An 18,397-nucleotide genomic window follows, 5' to 3' on the forward strand; every position below is an offset into this window, starting at 1 on the left:
ATTTGCTATGCAATGTGCAGAGTTTTTGAGCTTTTTTTTTTCTTTCAGAAAACTACTTGAATTGACGAAACTGCAATTGAACGAAATTGTTTTGCACGGTCCTTCGCAGTGATGTTTGTTGGTAAATGAGGCCTTTTAGCTGTACTCATGTTCGACGCACGTGAATTGAACGGGACAATGGCTGAAGGCTGTGATGACGTCACATGGCGCGTTGTGATAACGTCACACGTCGAGTTTTACCCAAAATCTGCCTTTCGTTGATTTCCATTAATTTCTGTGACCGCAAAACGGCACAGTGCTGGAAGGGCTGATGTTTCTGGGAGGTTGGAGGAAATCAGAGGACCCTAAAGAAACCATTGTGGACATAGGGAGAATTTGTGTGCAGTGTTTTTAATTCATTCCTTTTTATCATGACATCTGATCAAAATGTGTTTGTTGTGACACTTAGACAAAATATCTAACAACAAAACAAACGTAATATTTTTGGTTTTTTAAATGCATTGGGCGAACTTTTATTTTGAAGTATATAATGGCACTCGACCGGAAGTTACGTAATTGAAGGAAGTTTCCCCACATGCTCCCTAACGCATGTGAGTCGTGCATGCGAAAATGGATTACTCTTGGAAGTGGAGTGATTTACCCACTGCCCCGAGTCTAAAACACCTCACAGAGGAAGGATTTGGGCGTCCTAAAGCGAAGCAGCATGAAGCCGTGCAGCATCTGGTGAAAGCGCACATCGAGTCGTTTAATCAAGCGCTTACTGATGGACTGTGCCGAGTGGTTCAGGTCAGTGCACTGCGCCGGGGCTCACGTGGAGCAGGGCCATCAACATTACTGACATACTCATCATCTTTATCCCCATCATCATGACTGTCTAGATGTACAATACAGTGTTCATACTGTATTATCCTTAAAGGGCAATGAACTACTGCATTACTGTAGCTCACTGATTCTCAACCCTACAAGCATTTTCATTTCTTTGCTGTAACACACCTGATCTGACTTTAATAGTCTTGGACTGATGTGGGTGTGTTATAGCTGGCAAAACACTCAAAAGCTCAGTGATCCCTCAGGATCAGGTTTATTTATACTCTCCTGCATAACTCCTGCTTCAATTAGTGAACTAACAATCTGCATGACCCTGTGGGTGTGTTACATAATATTTGCATGTTTATAATTGATTCATATGTCAATGGGTTAAATTATCAACCAACTTGCTATTTCCACTACTAATAGCCTTAAATAAATAGAATCAAAAAGATTTTCACTGTTCAAAAACGTTTCAATTGATCAGACAGCAATCATACCACAGTGCTGTTGAAATTGGTCAGGAGGTGTTGACTAATTTTCTGTAACAATACCTCTGGATGTAGTGGTTTATATTAATGCACTTGTTCTAATATGTTGTTATTTCTGTAATAACAGCTTGCACAGGGTATAGCGGAAGCTCCACATGAGCAGATTTTAAAATATGTGTAATTATTAATATGGTGAAGCGTTCTGGAAGGAGTCTCTAGTGTCACTGCTTTGTAACACTCAGAGGTAAAGCTGTAACTTTACATTTTCCACTATGGAAAAGGCTTCATTACAGAGGACTCTGCATATTGTGCTTTCTCTGTAACATGACAAGTTGCATGTATTTTTGTCTTATAGTCTTGAAGTGAGAGGGAAAAGAGTGACTAGTTAGAGAAACGTGTTTATATATATATATATATATATATATATATATATATATATATATATATATATAACACGTTTCTCTAACTAGTCACTCTTTTCCCTCTCACTTAAAGACTATACTATTATATATATATATATATATATATATATAACTGCTATAACAATGCTTATGTCATCACCCCACCCCACTGGTGATATTTTCTTTTAACAGCATGCCCCATTGTGTTTTATTCTTTGCATCATCCATTTGTCTATCTTCAGGCCATTCCTCCTTTGGAGTTCCTGTACAAGGGTGACCGAATCAGCTTAATGTTTGTGGAAGTTGCTATCCACAACCCCACCGTGGCCAAAGGAGGAATCTGCAAGGATCTTCGTGTGTTCCCTGCCGAGTGTAGAGGAAGGAGGTGCACGTACAGAGGAAAGCTAGTGGTAGGACAGGCTGACATATTTCACAATAACCCTAAATATCTCACCATGCTTGTATTGCATTGTGTTCTAACATGAGCTCTTCTTTATGTTACCTTTGTGTTTGTGCGCAGGCGGATGTCAGTTGGTCAGTCAATGGGGTCCCTAAAGGAATTATTAAGCAGTCATTGGGACAGGTGCCCATCATGGTGAAGTCCAAACTGTGTAATCTCCATGGCCTCTCACCTAAAGAGCTAATAGAGCACCATGAAGAAGCAGAGGTAAAATTGAGATTTTTGATTTTCTGCTTATCGGGAAATCCTGCAAACATCAGTCGTGTAATTCCTGGAGAAAACTGTTTATATCTTGTGTATGCGTGATGCTTCCTTCATCTTTCTCCACTTCTGCCCTGTAGGAAATGGGAGGCTACTTCATAGTGAACGGCATTGAGAAAGTGATCCGCATGCTTATCATGCCAAGGAGGAACTACCCCATCGCCTTGTCAAGGCCAAAGTTTAAAAGTAGAGGTCAAGGCTACACTCAGTATGGTAAGTGTTAACTTTATGCAAACATAGATTTGAATGCAAGAATTTACATATCCTTATGATCAAATAAATACTACATAAATGCCATTTACAGTCATGTGAAAAATAAGTACATGCCATGGAAATTGTTGGTTTTTTGGACATATTTGGACAAGCAAACATTTTATCCTCTTTGAACAGTGCCTATTAATAAAGTTGATACAGTCTATCAAATGTCACATAAAACTGACATTTTGTGGTAATTTTCACAATTTAATGTACAAAAAACAGATCAGTCACATGGAAAAAGTAAGTATGCCCCTACATTTATCACACCTTCAGATCCATAAAATTTGAATCAGGTGCTCATGATTGGGTGCCAGTGATTAGAACCTGCTGAGGGAGTGCAGGTGTAACCAGTCTTATTTATACCTCTCTCATATCTAGTGTCTGGTGTTCCCTTTGTTATTGAGGTGTGTATTGTCCTCATGCCAAGATCTAAAGAGTTCGGTAAGGCCTTCAGGAAAAAGGTTGTGAATGCCTACGAGTCTTGCAAGGGATTTAAAAAGATCTCAGTAATTTGAAATACATCATTCCACTGTAAGGGAAATCATCTACAAATGGCACAGATTTCAAACGACTGCCAATTTGTCCAGGACTGGCCGTCCCAGCAAAAATAGCCCAAGAGCAGACCATGTGATGCAAAAAGAAGTCTCCAAGAACCCCAAAATTTAATCACAGGATCTGCTAGTAAGTTTTGCAACAGTTGGTCAAACAGTGCATGCTTTTGCATGGAAGAGTGGTCAAAAATTCCAGCAAGCCTGGTGGACAATTATGCAAAAATGCCTACAAGAAGTTATTTCTGCTACAGGGGGCAATACTAGCTTCTGAGGCCAAGGGTGTACTTACTTTTTCCACAGAAGAATCACATCTATTGATATTTATGTTGAATAAATAATTGAAAAATAATATTCCTTGTGGTTTTGTTCAAGTACATCAACTTCATTAATAGGCACTGTTTCAAAGATGATCAAATGTTTGCTTGTCCACATACGTTGAAAAAGCCAACATTTCCATGGGGTGTACTTATTTTTTCACATGACTGTATGCCAACAAAATATTGGGTGTGGTTTCACAGATGTTCCAAAATAACAAATATGTTCATGGATACAGTGACATTTTTAACCTATTTGATTTTTAAATAAATTGTAAAATAGAGGTACATTTTTACATGGGCAATTGAGACTTTGCAGGCAACTGTATTTAGTATTTTATTGTGTGTATTTATACGCACAAAAATAATTTGAGCTCTGTGTTCCCAGGAATTTCAATGCATTGTGTGAGAGATGACCATACCTCCATTAACATGAACCTTCACTACCTGGACAATGGAACAGTCATGCTCAACTTCATTTATCATAAAGAGCTGTTTTTCCTTCCTCTGGGCTTTGCTCTTAAGGTAATGCTGATGGTTACACTGCATATTAAACATAGGCGATGTTCACATCACCAGGTTGATCTGGGAGTCGGATCTGATTTTGGGTCATTTGCAGTTACAAATGTGAACCATAATGATGGACAGATCCGATTTAAACAAAATAAACATTTCAAATTGTACAAAAAGGCATGTCATGTAAACGTAGCGATATTCTTTCCTTAGACCTACACAGCAGGTCAACAGTTTGGAGACACTTGATCTTGAGACACTTTTCTCATGATCTTAAAAACCTTTTGATCGGAAGGTGTATGATTAAATGTTTGAAATCGGTGTTGTAGACAAAAATATAACTGTCAACATAGTTTTGACATGTTTAATGAAAGAAATGAATAAGATTTTATTTACATTTTTTTTTTTTTTTTAAATGGATGACTTGGAGTGAAATATTCTGAAAAGCAGCCAATAAGGGTCCAGTATAGGTGGGAACTCCTTTAATACTGTTTAAAAAGCATCTCAGGGGGATCCCTCAAGAAATTGGCTGAGAAAATGCCAAGAATACATTTCTGGAAATTCTAGGCAAAAAGGGTGTCTACTTTGAAGATGCTAAAATACTAAATTATTTTTATTAATTTTTTATCACAACATAATTCCCATAGTTCCATTTGTGTTACTCCAGAGTTTTCATGACTTTATTTTTATTATTATTATTATTATTATTATTATTATTATAAAATGTGGAGAGAACTTTTGATGGATAGTGTCTGTCATATTTTCTATTACGAGAGAGTCCAAAGTGTCCAGTTATTGGATTCCTCCATATGTCTTTGTATGAAGCTGTGTTCAGTATATTTTGTCTGTGGCTCACAGGCCCTAGTGGACTTCTCAGACTACCAGATCTATCAGGAGCTGATAAAGGGAAGAGAGGATAACTCCTTCTTTAAGAGCTGTGTGTCAGAGATGCTGCGCCTAGTGATGCAGGAGGGCTGCACTTCCAAAGTGAAGGTGCTTGACTATCTGGGAGAACGCTTTCGGGTCAAGCTGCAGTTGCCAGAGTGGTACACAAATGAACAGTGTGCTAAATTTCTTCTGGAGTAAGTCCTTTTTTATATACTATAAACTGAATTGTTAGTCATTTTAAATAATAGCAACAGGTACCTTTTTGTCCTGGCTCTGAAGTGTATGTGTTTAGTTTTCTGGTGCCTGTGAAACAAAATCTGTTTTTCATTTGTCCACAGCGAGTGTTTGTGCATTCACTTGAAGTCTGACAATGAGAAGTTCTACATGCTTTGTCTGATGACAAAAAAGCTGTTTGCCTTTGCCAAACAGGAGTGTATGGAGGAGAATCCAGACAGTCTGATGTGTCAGGAGGTTCTCACGCCTGGACAGCTTTATCTCATGTTCCTGAAGGTGAGCTTCCTGCGTCACCAGCAGTGGTGTTCAACAGATATTATGGTGTGATTCTTATTACACTAAACTTACCATGTGAAATTAGTACCCAGTTAGTGTATGAAGCATCTACTAAGGTTTCACCCTTTAAGGTCTAGTAGCCATTTATTAATAAGGAGACATACAGAGCTGAAGCTAAGTAGACTATGATTAGGGGGCCAAGCACTGAAGGTGCGTAGAGACCCTATTGTTATTTGATCTTTTCTTCTTATTGGTCATGATCCAAAACATACAAGCTCATCACCAAGCATGGTGGAGATAGTGTCATGGCTTGGGCTCGTATGGCTGCTTCTGAAACAGGCTCACTAATCTTTATTGATGATGTAACTCCTAATGGAAGCAGCAGAATGATTTCAGAAGTCAGAAACATTCTGTCTGCCAATTTACAGAGAAATTCACCCAATCTAATTGGGAAGAACTTCATCGTGCAGCAAGACAATGACCCAAAACACACTGCGAACACAACAAAGGACTTCATTAAAATGCCTGTCCATTTTTGGTGAGCCGGTGTCTACTGTAGCCTCAGCTCTGTTCTTCACTGACAGGCGTGAAACACTGTCAGATGGTATAAGTAATTACTAAAACAGGGATGCTGGTATCAATTCAGTTATGATTACCTTCTAACCTTTGCACCTATTACAACTAGGACACTCGTCATATAATTTATAATGGTTTTGTGTATGTATTTTTCAGGAGAAAATGACGAGCTGGCTGGTGTCTGTGAAATTGGCCTTGGATAAGAGGTGCCAAAGAGTTGGGGGACTGACCACAGATAACCTGAATAAACTTTTAAACATGGGCACTGACCTCACCAAAGCCTTTGAATACCTGCTGGCTACAGGAAACCTCATCTCTAAGACTGGTATCATTGCGTAATACTCAAATGTGAATGCTAGTACTTGCTGAACTTCTTATTTGTTAACATGCTGATTTACACTTCTCACTGTCCCTCAGGTCTGGGTATGCTGCAGGCCAGTGGTCTGTGTGTGGTGGCTGACAAGCTCAACTTCATTCGCTATTTGTCTCACTTTCGGTGTGTGCACAGAGGAGCGGCCTTCGCCAAGATGAGGACTACAGGAGTGAGAAAGCTGTTACCTGAGTCCTGGGGCTTTCTGTGTCCTGTGCACACACCTGATGGAGCACCATGTGGTCTGATGAACCACCTCACGGTCCACTGTGAGATTGTGGCTCCTGTTCACTCCACTATTACGCTCCCTGCCCTACTCTGCTCACTAGGTAATCAACAGTGCGGGCACATTTTCTCCAATATGTCCTTCTTATTTTAAAAAGGGCTGCACTACCAGAGTTGAAGTACAACCCCAATTCCAAAAAAGTTGGGACGCTGTGTAAAATGTAAATAAAAACAGAATGCAATGGTTTTCAAATCTCATAGACCCATGTGTTATTCACAATAGAACATAGAAAACATATCAAATGTTTAAACTGAAGAAATAATAGAAAAAATAGAAAGAAACAAAATGAGGTAATTTCGAATTTGATGGTTGCAACATGTCTCAAAAAAGTTGGGTCGGGGCAACAAAAGGCTTGGAAAGTAAGTGTTACTAAAAAGAAACAGCTGGAGGTTAATTGGCAACAGGTCAGTAACATGATTGCCTTTCTAAGACACTCTTTTTATACCCAGAGTCTTAATGAAGTAAAGATGGGCAGAAGTTCACTAATCAGTGAAAAAACTGCATATACAATTTGTGGAACACTTTCAGAATAATGTTCCTAAATTATGTAGCATACCCAGTTTACTTTTTACACAGCGTCCCAACTTTTTTGGAATTGGGGTTGTATTACATGTGGTCCAAGTTCTGAGATTTACATGCAGAACTGGGAGATTCTCAAGAATGGCAGTAATAGAGTAGTATTTCCCAGTTCCTCCAGGATTTCGTGATTTTGCGACTGCAGAAATTAACATAAATTCAAGAGAACTTCGCAGTATTTGTAGGAGCTTGCAATTTAAAAAAAAACCCCACAGATTTTCAGAAGATTTGGGCCAAGACGCATCATGTGACTTCATCACAATGCGATTTCAGACAAAGCCCTCATCGATTCACATGCGTTGAACATGAGTACAGCTTAAAGGTCTCATTTACCAACAAACATCACTTTAGAACGACAGCGCAAAGCAATTTCATGCAATTGCAATTTTGCCAATTCAAGTAGATACCCCCCAAAAAAAGCACAGAAAACTCTGCAAGTTGCATAGCAAATTCCGAAATTTGCATTTTTGGTCACAACAATCACAAAAAACTCTGTGAAATCCTGTACGGAATGTCAAGAGATTAGCAGTTATGAAGGTATTAGCAGAAGTTATGATGGTATGTTTCTAGAACATAATGCAACTATTGCTCTCTGCTGGTGACTCTAGTGGGGGGGGGGGATTAATTGGTTTATAAAAAATATAACCGAATAAATGCATATTTAATTTCAATTCATTTTACTCATTATCTAATTGAAGAAGTCTTAATGTGTAAACCCCTGCCCCACCTTATTTAATTTCTTTCTATTTAAGGGCATTTTACATATTTGAAACAAGTGCACATTTTACTTTATTTATATCCAGTTCACTGAAACATAAAGTAACTCTAATATTGAAGTAAAAGAGCTTTTAATTTTTTAGGTGTTACTCCAGTGGATGGAACTCCCAGTCAGCCATACTCCTGCTGCTACCCTGTCGTACTGGACGGCGCCATGATCGGCTGGGTTGAGAAAGATCTCGCACCCATTGTGGTTGAATCTCTTCGCAAGTTCAAGGTTAGTAATGTTTGTAATATCTTTTTCAACCAATGCCATTATACAACAACCATAACTGCAAAATTATGATGCCTTATTATTATTATTATTGAATCTGTATTTCTTGATGTTTGTTTGGATTTGTCTGGTGGCACATCAAGAAATTTCACTGAATGTCTAAATCAATCACTTTAGTATTCAGTATACTTTAATAATGTGTGTATTCTAGTGGAAATACAACACCTGTGGAAAATTTGGCTTGATTTGTCTTTTATGGTGATGAAACAAATATTGTGGTCAAGCAAGTTCTACCTTCTAGTTTTATTGTCACACATTGTTTCCTTTCTCCCCTTACAGGTGCTGAAGGAGAAAAAGGTTCCTCCATGGACAGAAATTGTGCTAGTTCCTCAAACGGGTAAAGCAAGCTTGTACCCAAGCCTGTACCTGTTCACCACACCATGCCGCATGGTGCGACCAGTCCACAACCTCGCCTTGGGCAAAGAGGAGCTCATTGGTACCTTCGAACAGGTCTGTTAACATTCAGTCAAATTCACATGATTTGTAACTCATTACTAGTTTTATGTAGCTTTGGGCTATACTGGCCTTTACTGGCACCATTAACCCACCAAGCATAAGTAAGGAATGAAACACAACACGTGTTGGAAAATAATCAGTGACAGGGTGGTGTGATGTGACCTGGTGTGAAGCAGAGTTACTGTTGCCACAAAATTGATTATTTTCCTATAATGGCATGTTCCAAGTTGTTTTATTCTTGTTATACTGCAACAATTTGCCAGTAATTACAGTATTATAATTTTTATCCATTTATATTTATAGTTGCATTTAATGTTGGGGAACATCCACAAGACAAGTTAGTTCCTTGCATTATAGCAGCTATAAACAGTTGTTCCTTTAACAGCCTCTCTTTTCTCTCTCTCTCTCACTCTCTCTCTCTCTGTGTTGAAGTTAGTTTAAAAAAAAATGCAGCTTGTCATACTTAGAAACAGCAAAGTGACAATTCCTCTGTCCTGAACTTGTCCCACTGTGGATAACTTACTGACACACTGGAGACACCTTCCAATAATTGATAAATAAATGTCTCCTAACAGAATGCTTCACTTTATTAGTGGTAAACTTTAGACTGTTTATTAGTAGTCTTCATTATGTGGAGTGTCTGCTGTTATATAAGTCCCTGTTACTATAGAAATGGTAACATGTATTAGAAAGAGCACAGTGATAAACCAGTGCTTTGATTTACAGCCATAATTTGTCAGAACTTCTGTTACAAGACAATTAATCAACACCTTCTGACCAATCAGAATTGAGAATTTAATAACTTAATTTAATAACAGTGCTGTGGTTTAACTAATATGCAGTGTCAAACATTTATAATGGAAGCATGAGGTACTGAGCATTTGTGCTTTTGTGTTTCAGCTTTACCTCAATGTGGGGATATTTGAGGATGAGATAGAGCATGGTATCACCACCCATCAGGAGCTCTTCCCCCACAGCATGCTCAGTGTGGTGGCCAGCTTCATTCCCTTCTCAGACCATAACCAGAGTCCTAGGAACATGTACCAGTGCCAGATGGGTAAGATTGCTCTACCATAGAAGGTCTGCTAGCTTTAGCTTCCAGAGATGAATTTCCTTTTCTGTTGATACATTCTTACTAGTAAATGAAAAGAACAGTGTTTATGCTGTAGTGTTCCACTTTTTTCCTCTCCTCTTTCTGTGTGCAGGTAAACAGACTATGGGTTTCCCTCTGCACGCTTATCAGGATCGCTCGGACAATAAGCTTTACCGCTTACAGACCCCCCAGAGTCCTCTGGTCCGTCCTCTCATGTACGACCACTACAACATAGACAACTACCCCATTGGCACAAACGCAATCGTGGCCGTCATCTCCTATACAGGCTACGACATGGAAGATGCAATGGTCAGCACTAATTGATTGTCTTTCATTGCGATAGTACTGATCACTAGTAGTTTTTGTAGTTAATTGCAAATGATTTAGGTAAACATAACTTATGTCATCAGTGAGCCACATGGTTAATTACCGTTTCTTGTCCAGATTGTGAACAAGTCATCATGGGAGCGTGGTTTTGCCCATGGTTCTGTCTATAAGACTGAGATAGTGGACCTGTCGGAGAAGGTCAAAGGTGAGGATGGCGTGGTGTTTGGGATTAAACCAGGTGACCCTAAAGTGTCTGGCAGGCTGGATGCAGATGGATTGCCGCCTATAGGATCCAAGCTGAATTATGGAGACCCTTTTTACAGCTACATCAACCTCAACACAGGCCAGAGCCATGTTTTCTTCTACAAGTACGTTGTTACTATAATTTACTGTGAATTAAAATAATTTTACATTTTGTCAGTCATCATGCAATTATTTTGTCTCCCTGAGAAGCTAAATTTAAACAACCATTATTTCATAACACTAGTATAATGTACAATAAAAAAAATAAATAAATTCCTGCTGCTATCCCTGTTTCTCTCAGGAGTCAGGAGGGTTGTGTGGTGGACAACATCAAAGCGTGCAGCAATGACGCAGGAACAGGCCGCTTCAAGCGTGTGTGCATTACTATGCGAGTACCACGCAACCCCACCATCGGAGACAAGTTTGCCAGCAGGCATGGTCAGAAGGGTATCCTGAGTCGCCTGTGGCCGGCTGAGGACATGCCTTTCAGCGAGAGTGGCATGACCCCTGACATCCTGTTCAACCCACATGGCTTTCCATCACGTATGACCATCGGCATGCTTATCGAGAGCATGGCAGGCAAATCGGCATCGCTTCACGGCCTGTGTCATGACGCCACGCCGTTCACCTTCTCTGAGCGCAACTCAGCCCTGGAGCACTTCGGTACCATGCTGAAGGCGGCAGGTTACAATTATTACGGCACCGAGCGCCTTTACTCAGGACTGAGCGGACTGGAGTTGGAAGCTGACATCTTTGTAGGTGTGGTTTATTACCAGCGCCTGCGCCACATGGTCTCTGACAAGTTCCAGGTGAGGACGACGGGAGCAAGGGACAAAGTGACCAATCAGCCAGTTGGAGGGAGGAACGTGCAAGGTGGCATCCGCTTTGGAGAGATGGAGCGTGACGCCCTGCTGGCTCATGGCTCATCCTTCCTGCTGCATGATCGCCTGTTTAACTGCTCGGATCGATCTGTGGCTCAGGTGTGCGTGCGCTGTGGCAGTTTGCTATCTCCGCTGCTGGAGAAGCCGCCCCCTCACTGGTCAGCCACACGCCATCGGAACACTATCTGCTCACTGTGCAAGAAGAGTGACGCCATTGACACAGTGGCTGTCCCTTACGTGTTTCGCTACTTCGTGGCTGAACTGGCGGCAATGAACATTAAAATTAAACTAGATGTGAAGTAGATTTACTCACTGTATTTAAACATGCAGCATCAATTTTTATTCTCATGGATCATAATTTCAAACTATTGTGCATCACACGTGTCATGTGAAGACGATATACTTGTCACTGTTGGTAACTGATAAAATGCTATTTTTATAATAATGCTTTTTTTCGCCCATAAATAGTTTAAAATGGACATTCAGAATTTAAACACATATAAGAGGGATTCTATACCTATAAGAGGGATTTTTCTTTTTGTACAAAAGAGATAGGAAATATGAAATGGGCTTTTCTTACATCATGGTGTTGGTTGCCTCTGCCAGTGGCCAGAGTGAAGTGGATACTGGTTTCGTCAAATCAGTTTTCCAAAAACCGGAAGAAGGTTGATGATTTGGCAAAATCTTTGATACCTGAAGACTAGACTATACTTCACTATACTTATATAATTGACCTGAGGAAAAATGGCAGTTGTCACGTTTAAAATAATAATTTAATAACTTCAATAAGTTCTTTATTCAAAAATAACGTGAACAGGAGGAAGAATGAAGCCGTTGTTAAGGAGAGGATCAGTTATATCTAATCACCTGCTAATCCATTACTGTGAGTAAAATGCTGTTGGCATTTTTTAGGATCTCTGTATTGTCTAAACAAAAGGTATTTGGACTTATCGATATGATATAGTCTCACACCATCCCATCTCTGTGTGATTATTACAATAAAAGTATTATTAATAAAATGTCATGCAACTCTATAACATTTGAGTAGTGTTTGTTCAAAATCAGTAAAAGTTCTAATATTGATCAAAATGTGCACAAAATTGTTATATTGAAAATAGTTTCAAAGACTAAAATAGGGCTATTGCTACAGCTTAAAAACATATCATTTCAGCTTAGCTAAAATGTTACGCAAGTCCAGCACAGAGCGAATGGTGAAATCAGGAGTCACGCTGTTCTCTGGACGAGTGTCTATGCTCTTGTTAACCCACACTGTAGCTCGAACCCGTGCATCAAATCCACCCTGGATATCTGTGTCCAGCGAATCTCCCACCATAATGCAGTCCTGTGGCTTCACTCCCAGCAGCTCAAAGCAGTGTGTGAAAATAGAGACTGCAGGCTTCTGCTCAGCATGTTCTCCTCCTACCACCACAGCGCTGAAGAGTCCCTCACATCTCACCGCCTCTAGCTTCTCCCGCTGCGTCTGGGCATCACCGTTAGTCAGCAGCAGCAGTTTGTACGAGCACTTCAGATATCGCAGTAAGGCTAAAACTTCAGGAGATAATGTTAGAGCCTGGAGACGTGTGGTTTTCCAAGTGTTGTAGCAGTCTGAAGCCAGAGCACGGCCAGGATCCACACTTCCTGCTTCCTGCAGGGCCTCGTGCCAGTGATTTATCCGAACATCATCTATAGTTATGCCTGCAGACGGGTCGAACTTCTCCTCATAAAGTTTACGGGTAAACCGGTTACAAATATCGCTGGTGTTTGTGTCCTTCAGTTTACTTCTCAGCAGCTCACATACCTGTCAGGATTGTAATATAACTTTTAGTAAGACTACAATTAGGGTTGAAAATATTGGCCTTGCTGTATTACTGCTATTGGGGGGGGGGGGGGGGGGGAGTAGAATAGTCTTTAACCATGACCCAGAAAGGATTCACCAGTTTACTTTGTGTAGTTAGAACCGCAGTGTTATTTTTTCTGTAACATCTTTGACATTTTGCTCACGTTTCCCATGCTACATATAACAGACCTAGACAACTAGCTATCAAGAATTCTGGAGTTGCTATTGTAAAAATAGTGAACAGCAATCTGTTAAAGCACTGAAATTCCCCCTGAAATAACATACTTTGGTGTTATGCTGGTGGAAACCACATCCTGCCTGCCTTTGCCTTCTCCCATGTTGTTTTCAGCTGAAATTTACTTTCAACATTTACTGTTTATGATGTGTGATGTCTGTGACTCTTGGGATGTTCTCCTGGGATGTTCACACACAACAATATCTAGTGTTTACATAGAATGGTGCGAAAAACAAAAAACATTGGACTGGTGAAGATCAGAAACCTTGGTCTTTTTCTTGTTCTTGGCTGACAGGTGTGGAACCTGATTCTGTAGCCCATCCATCTCCAGGTTCGATGTCATGTGCATTCTGCTCACCACAGTTGTAAAGTGTGCTTATTTGAGTTACCATAGACTTTCTGTCAGCTCTGATCCCTCTTATAAATAAGGTGTTTTAGCCTGCGGTCCTGCTGCACACAGGATGTTTTTTGCTCCTTTCTGTGTTAACTCTAGTGACTGTTGTGTGTGAAATTACCAGGAGATCAGCAGTTTCTGAAATACTCAAACCATCCCATCTGGCACCAACAACCATGCCACTGGTACTGTCACAGAGATGACATTTTCCCCATTCTGATGTTTGATGTGAAAATTAATTGAAGCTCTTAACCCATTTAAAGTCAGGTGAAAAAAATATGTACACCCCCTGGAAATTGTTGGCTTTTTTGACATATGTGGACAAGCAAACATTTGATCATCTTTGAAACAGCACCTATTAATAAAGTTTATATACTTGAACAAAACCACAAGGAAAATTAGCTTGTTCAATCATTTATATAACAGAAATATCAGTAGATGATGATATGATACTTTTTCCACAGAAGAATATAATTAAGTACACCCTTGGCCTCAGAAGCTAGTATTGCCCCCTTTTGCAGAAATAACTTCTTGTAGGCATTTTGCATACTTGTCCACCAGGCTTGGTGGAATTCTTCACCACTCTTTCATGCAATATTCTTTCAGTTGCAAGATGTTTGAGGGTTTTCTTGCATGTACTGCCAGTTTCAAATCCTCCCCAGAACATTTCACTGGGACTCAAATCCAGGCTTTGACTAGACCATTCCATAACCCCCCATTTCTTCTTTTTGAGCCATTCCTTGGTGGAATTGCTAGTGTGCTTAGAATCATTATCCTGTTGGAAGGTCCATTTTCGGTTCAGCTTCAACCTTAGGACAGATGGCCTGGCACTGTTTCAAAGAGGAACAAATGTTTGCTTGTCCAAATATGTTACTTTTTATTTTTTTAAGCAATCAATTTCCATGAGGTGTATTTATTTTTTCACATGATTTTATGCATTGTGCTGCTGCTGCTACATGATTTGCTGATTGGATAACTGTATATATGAGCAGGTCCACAGGTGTTCCCATTAAAGTGGATGGTGAGTGTATAGCTGTGTAACCTTTACAGCTGTCTCCCATCTATCCATCCATCCATTCATCTTCAGTAACTGCTTTATCCAGGGTCAGGGTTGCAGACCATTAGCTTATCCCAGTAACACTGGGTACAAATTGGAGAATTCACCCCACCAGTGACCCCAATCCATTACAGGGCACCATGCACACCCACACAAACCCATACACTCGTTCACAATTATGGGCAATTTAGCATACCCAGTTTACCTGCCTGTGTGTTTTTGGATAGTAGAGTCAACTAGAGAACAAAGAGGAAACCTGCATGAACACAGGGAGAACTAAAATACTAAAATACTAAATTCAGCACAGACAGTAACCCGAGCTCAGGACTGCTGAACCAGGGACCTTTCAGCTGTGATGCATTTATTATTATTATTATTATTGTTATTATATTGCTGCCTCCCATCTTCAGAGTCCCAGTTCGGTTCCTGGGTTCGGGTTACTGCCTGTGTAGGTTTGCTCCAGGTTCTCTGGTTTCCTCCCATTTCCCAAAACCATGCCACTAAGTGGATTGGTGACTATAAACTGTCCCTAGGTGTAAATGTGTGTGTGCGCATGTATGGTGCCCTGTGATGTACGGGTGTTCCCATCCAGGATGTATTCTTGTCTTGCGTCCAGTGTTCCCAGGATTTATTATTATTATTATTATTATTATTATTATTATTATTATTATTATTTTACTAAATAACACTTTAATGCAACTAATATAGATGTATATTTTATGCACAAAATCCCCACTACAGTATAACAATCTTTATAACTAAAAATAAACTTATATAAATCTGAGCAACTACAATAAAAAAAAACCCACAAAATAAAAATTCCTAGAAAGAAATATGAAGATAATTAAGAGTAAATTCTAAATAACGACTAGTAAAATAAGTGTATAGAAAAATGAAACAGTATTAAACAACTGTTAATATCCGGTTCTTATGGCAGACAGTTCAAGAGTCCTGGGAGGTGATTGAACTGCAACTGCTTTAAAAAAATCAACTGTGGGTTAAAGTGCAATAGGTAATACTGCTATTTATTTATTCTATTTTATTACTATTTAATCTTGTGTAATTGGGTGTCAAATATTATTCAGTCAGTTTCATGCTGTAACTCTCACCTTGTGCAAGGCCAGCTGTCCCGCTCCTGCTGTGTCCACCAGAGTGTTGTCCAGGTCAAACAGTATCGCGGATATTCCGCCTTTCTCCATGTCGAGCAGGAAATCTTCAGAGTCGGTATTATTCCTGATGAAAATAATAATACAGCGTAAACCATTCAAACATTCAGGAAGCGGAACTATGGAGGCAACGTCAGCACGACATCTTGCGAAATACAGGAAGTGAATTTAGCAAAGGATCATGGGAGTTGGAGTTTTACTGCTTACCAGCTAGCTGCTTTATCGATCACATTGGGTAAGCCTTTTAAAAAGAGAAAATAAATGTACTTGTGAAATTAACAGTGTTTTGTTAGCTTACCCGCCCCCCGTGTTCAGTATCCTTACACTGTACACTCCAGTATATGTATGATGACTATAAACGTTTAATTGAATTGAATTATATATGCTTATATTGAAATATGTGCGAGGTGTTTCACAGTTCTGATGCAAATTTGTTGGGTGGTGCTGTATCTTCATTATTCCTGTGAAAAGTTAACATTTGTATGGTGCTTTTCCACGACTCTGAGCGGTTCAGGTCCTGCTGGGAAATAAATGTCAGTATGCAAATCACATAAATTCCAATGGTTTCCACTACAAATACCATTACAAACAATCAGCTAACCATTAAAACAATTACCATTACCATTATTGGTCCTTAATGGTATCCACTAGACAGAAACATGCCCCTAATAGAAGGCAACAAATTACCAGTAATTTCCACACATTTCTGTGCAAGACTGTCTTTTTACTGTTTTCTGAAAATCCCAACCTTTTAGTGCAGTCCGTTTCCTTTTTCCACCTAGTAGTCTCAGTTCCACTAAACCTTCCAGTTCACATCAGATATCAGTGATACACTATATGGTGAAAAGTATGTAGATACCTGACCACGACACCCATATTGTGCTTGTTGAATCCTATTCCAAAGGCAAGGCATTAATATGGAATTGGGCCCTTTTGCAGTTATAATAACCTCCACTTTTCTGGGAAAGCTTTTCACTAGATTTTGGAGCGTTGCTGTGGGGATTTGTGCTCATTCAGTCACAAGAGCATTGGCAAGGTCAGACAAAGAGACCTTGGCGTGCAGTTGGCATTCCAATTCATTCAGTGGGGTTGAGGTCAAGGCTCTTTGCAGGGCACTCAAATGCTTCCAAGCCAACTTTGGCAAACCATGTACTTTTGGACCTCGCTTTCTGCTCAGAGCATTGTCATGCTGGAACATGTTTAGGCTAAGCGCCTTATGTTCCAGTGAAGGGAAATTGTAATGCTACAGCATACAAAGTCATTCTAAACAATCATGTGCCTCCAACTTCGTGGCAAAGATTTGGGAAAAAGGCCACATTTGCGGGTCACAGTCAGCCGTCCACATACTTTTGGCCATATAGTGAATGTTTAACCATTTGTGTCTATTGTTGTATTCATCATCTATGAATCAAAATCTGCCGTTATGATTAAATTCTCTTTTATTTCTACACTTTCTCTCTTTTTTTTGGTGGTGAATGAAAAGATATAATTTGGATAGCCTTTGAAATGTTGTGCCCATTAGAGATGCAGTACACGTTTCTGACCACTAAAGGGCGCCAAGTCTTTAAATTTAGAGCTAGATAAAGTGAAAGTGAAAGTAAATCTGATTTTAATGGCTAAGACAGTCATTTTTAAGAAGAAATGTAAGGATCAAGTAAATAGAAGGATTGGATAAATCTAACTGAAAAAAGTTTATTATTATTATTATTATTATTATTATTATTATTATCCCTGAATAACTGTACTGCTGATCCTGAGTTAAGCCCACTTCTCTCCTGTAGGCATGCATCTAATATGCCGTACTTTTACTCTTTAATAAATGCAAAATCGTCTGCTAGGGTATAACATATTTTTAAACCTAAACTGTAAAACATTAAAAGCAAATATTTGATACATTTCACTTGCTAAAATATATACTCTATGAAAAAAACCCAATAATATTATTGTGATTATTATTATTATTATTATCATTATCATTATCATCATCATCATCATTATTATGAATAACAACAACAATATAATAATAATAATAATAATAATAATAATAATAATAATAATAATAGTAGTAGTAGTAGTAGTAGTAGTAGTAGTAGTAGTAGTAGTAGTAGTAATAGGGTGAAGACTAATATGTTTCCTCCGAAGCCAGCCAACCAGATCTTTTTGAACTGCTGCTCATGGCAGGGCGTTCACTAATAGGGGAAAGATGTGTTCACACATACTGCGATTTTATCTCTGCAAGTCGCCAATAGGTGTTCCTACAACTGGTTGCCATAGTAACTAACATTCCACCTTTGACAACAAACCAGTTTTCTTGCTGCTAAAATTAAACATTCTGGAGGGAGAGTGTTTGTATATAAAAATTCACCAGTGTATATATACATCATATCCTACAAGA

The 18,397-nt window shown here is 39.3% G+C and overlaps 2 protein-coding genes across 2 annotated transcripts; one reads left to right on the forward strand and one right to left on the reverse strand.

Annotated features, from left to right (window-relative positions):
* The first annotated feature begins 163 nt into the window (after window positions 1–163).
* polr1b (RNA polymerase I subunit B) lies at window positions 164–12,350 on the forward strand. Its single transcript, XM_053621715.1, has 15 exons — window positions 164–786; window positions 1,942–2,109; window positions 2,220–2,366; window positions 2,501–2,633; window positions 3,932–4,068; window positions 4,915–5,138; window positions 5,283–5,454; window positions 6,187–6,355; window positions 6,448–6,729; window positions 8,123–8,256; window positions 8,593–8,763; window positions 9,670–9,826; window positions 9,975–10,171; window positions 10,307–10,557; window positions 10,734–12,350. The coding sequence occupies exons 1-15, from the start codon at window positions 610–612 to the stop codon at window positions 11,614–11,616; spliced, it is 3,402 nt and encodes a 1,133-aa protein (XP_053477690.1). The 5' UTR covers window positions 164–609; the 3' UTR covers window positions 11,617–12,350.
* nanp (N-acetylneuraminic acid phosphatase) lies at window positions 12,304–17,306 on the reverse strand. Its single transcript, XM_053621728.1, has 4 exons — window positions 16,419–17,306; window positions 16,210–16,243; window positions 15,946–16,069; window positions 12,304–13,111 (listed from the first exon to the last, which is right to left on the reverse strand). Exons 1-4 carry the CDS (start codon window positions 16,456–16,458, stop codon window positions 12,476–12,478), a joined length of 834 nt encoding a protein of 277 aa, XP_053477703.1. The 5' UTR covers window positions 16,459–17,306; the 3' UTR covers window positions 12,304–12,475.
* Window positions 17,307–18,397: the final 1,091 nt, after the last annotated feature.

The sequence above is a fragment of the Ictalurus furcatus genome, chromosome 3, assembly GCF_023375685.1.
Source record: "Ictalurus furcatus strain D&B chromosome 3, Billie_1.0, whole genome shotgun sequence".
Taxonomy (NCBI): Eukaryota; Metazoa; Chordata; class Actinopteri; order Siluriformes; family Ictaluridae; genus Ictalurus; species Ictalurus furcatus.

What these genes read in the sequence shown, in the direction of transcription:
- nanp (XM_053621728.1), bottom strand. Translation starts at nt 16,458, where the DNA reads ATGAAGATACAGCACCACCCAACAAATTTGCATCAGAACT. An exon ending in AACAAATTTGCATCAGAACT is followed by an intron (nt 16,244 to 16,418) that starts GTGAAACACCTC and finishes TCTTTTTAAAAG; the next exon opens with GCTTACCCAATGTGATCGAT. An exon ending in GACAGCTGGCCTTGCACAAG is followed by an intron (nt 13,112 to 15,945) that starts GTGAGAGTTACA and finishes CAATCCTGACAG; the next exon opens with GTATGTGAGCTGCTGAGAAG.
- polr1b (XM_053621715.1), top strand. Translation starts at nt 610, where the DNA reads ATGGATTACTCTTGGAAGTGGAGTGATTTACCCACTGCCCCGAGTCTA. An exon ending in TCAAGGCTACACTCAGTATG is followed by an intron (nt 2,634 to 3,931) that starts GTAAGTGTTAAC and finishes CTGTGTTCCCAG; the next exon opens with GAATTTCAATGCATTGTGTG. An exon ending in AATCTCTTCGCAAGTTCAAG is followed by an intron (nt 8,257 to 8,592) that starts GTTAGTAATGTT and finishes CTCCCCTTACAG; the next exon opens with GTGCTGAAGGAGAAAAAGGT.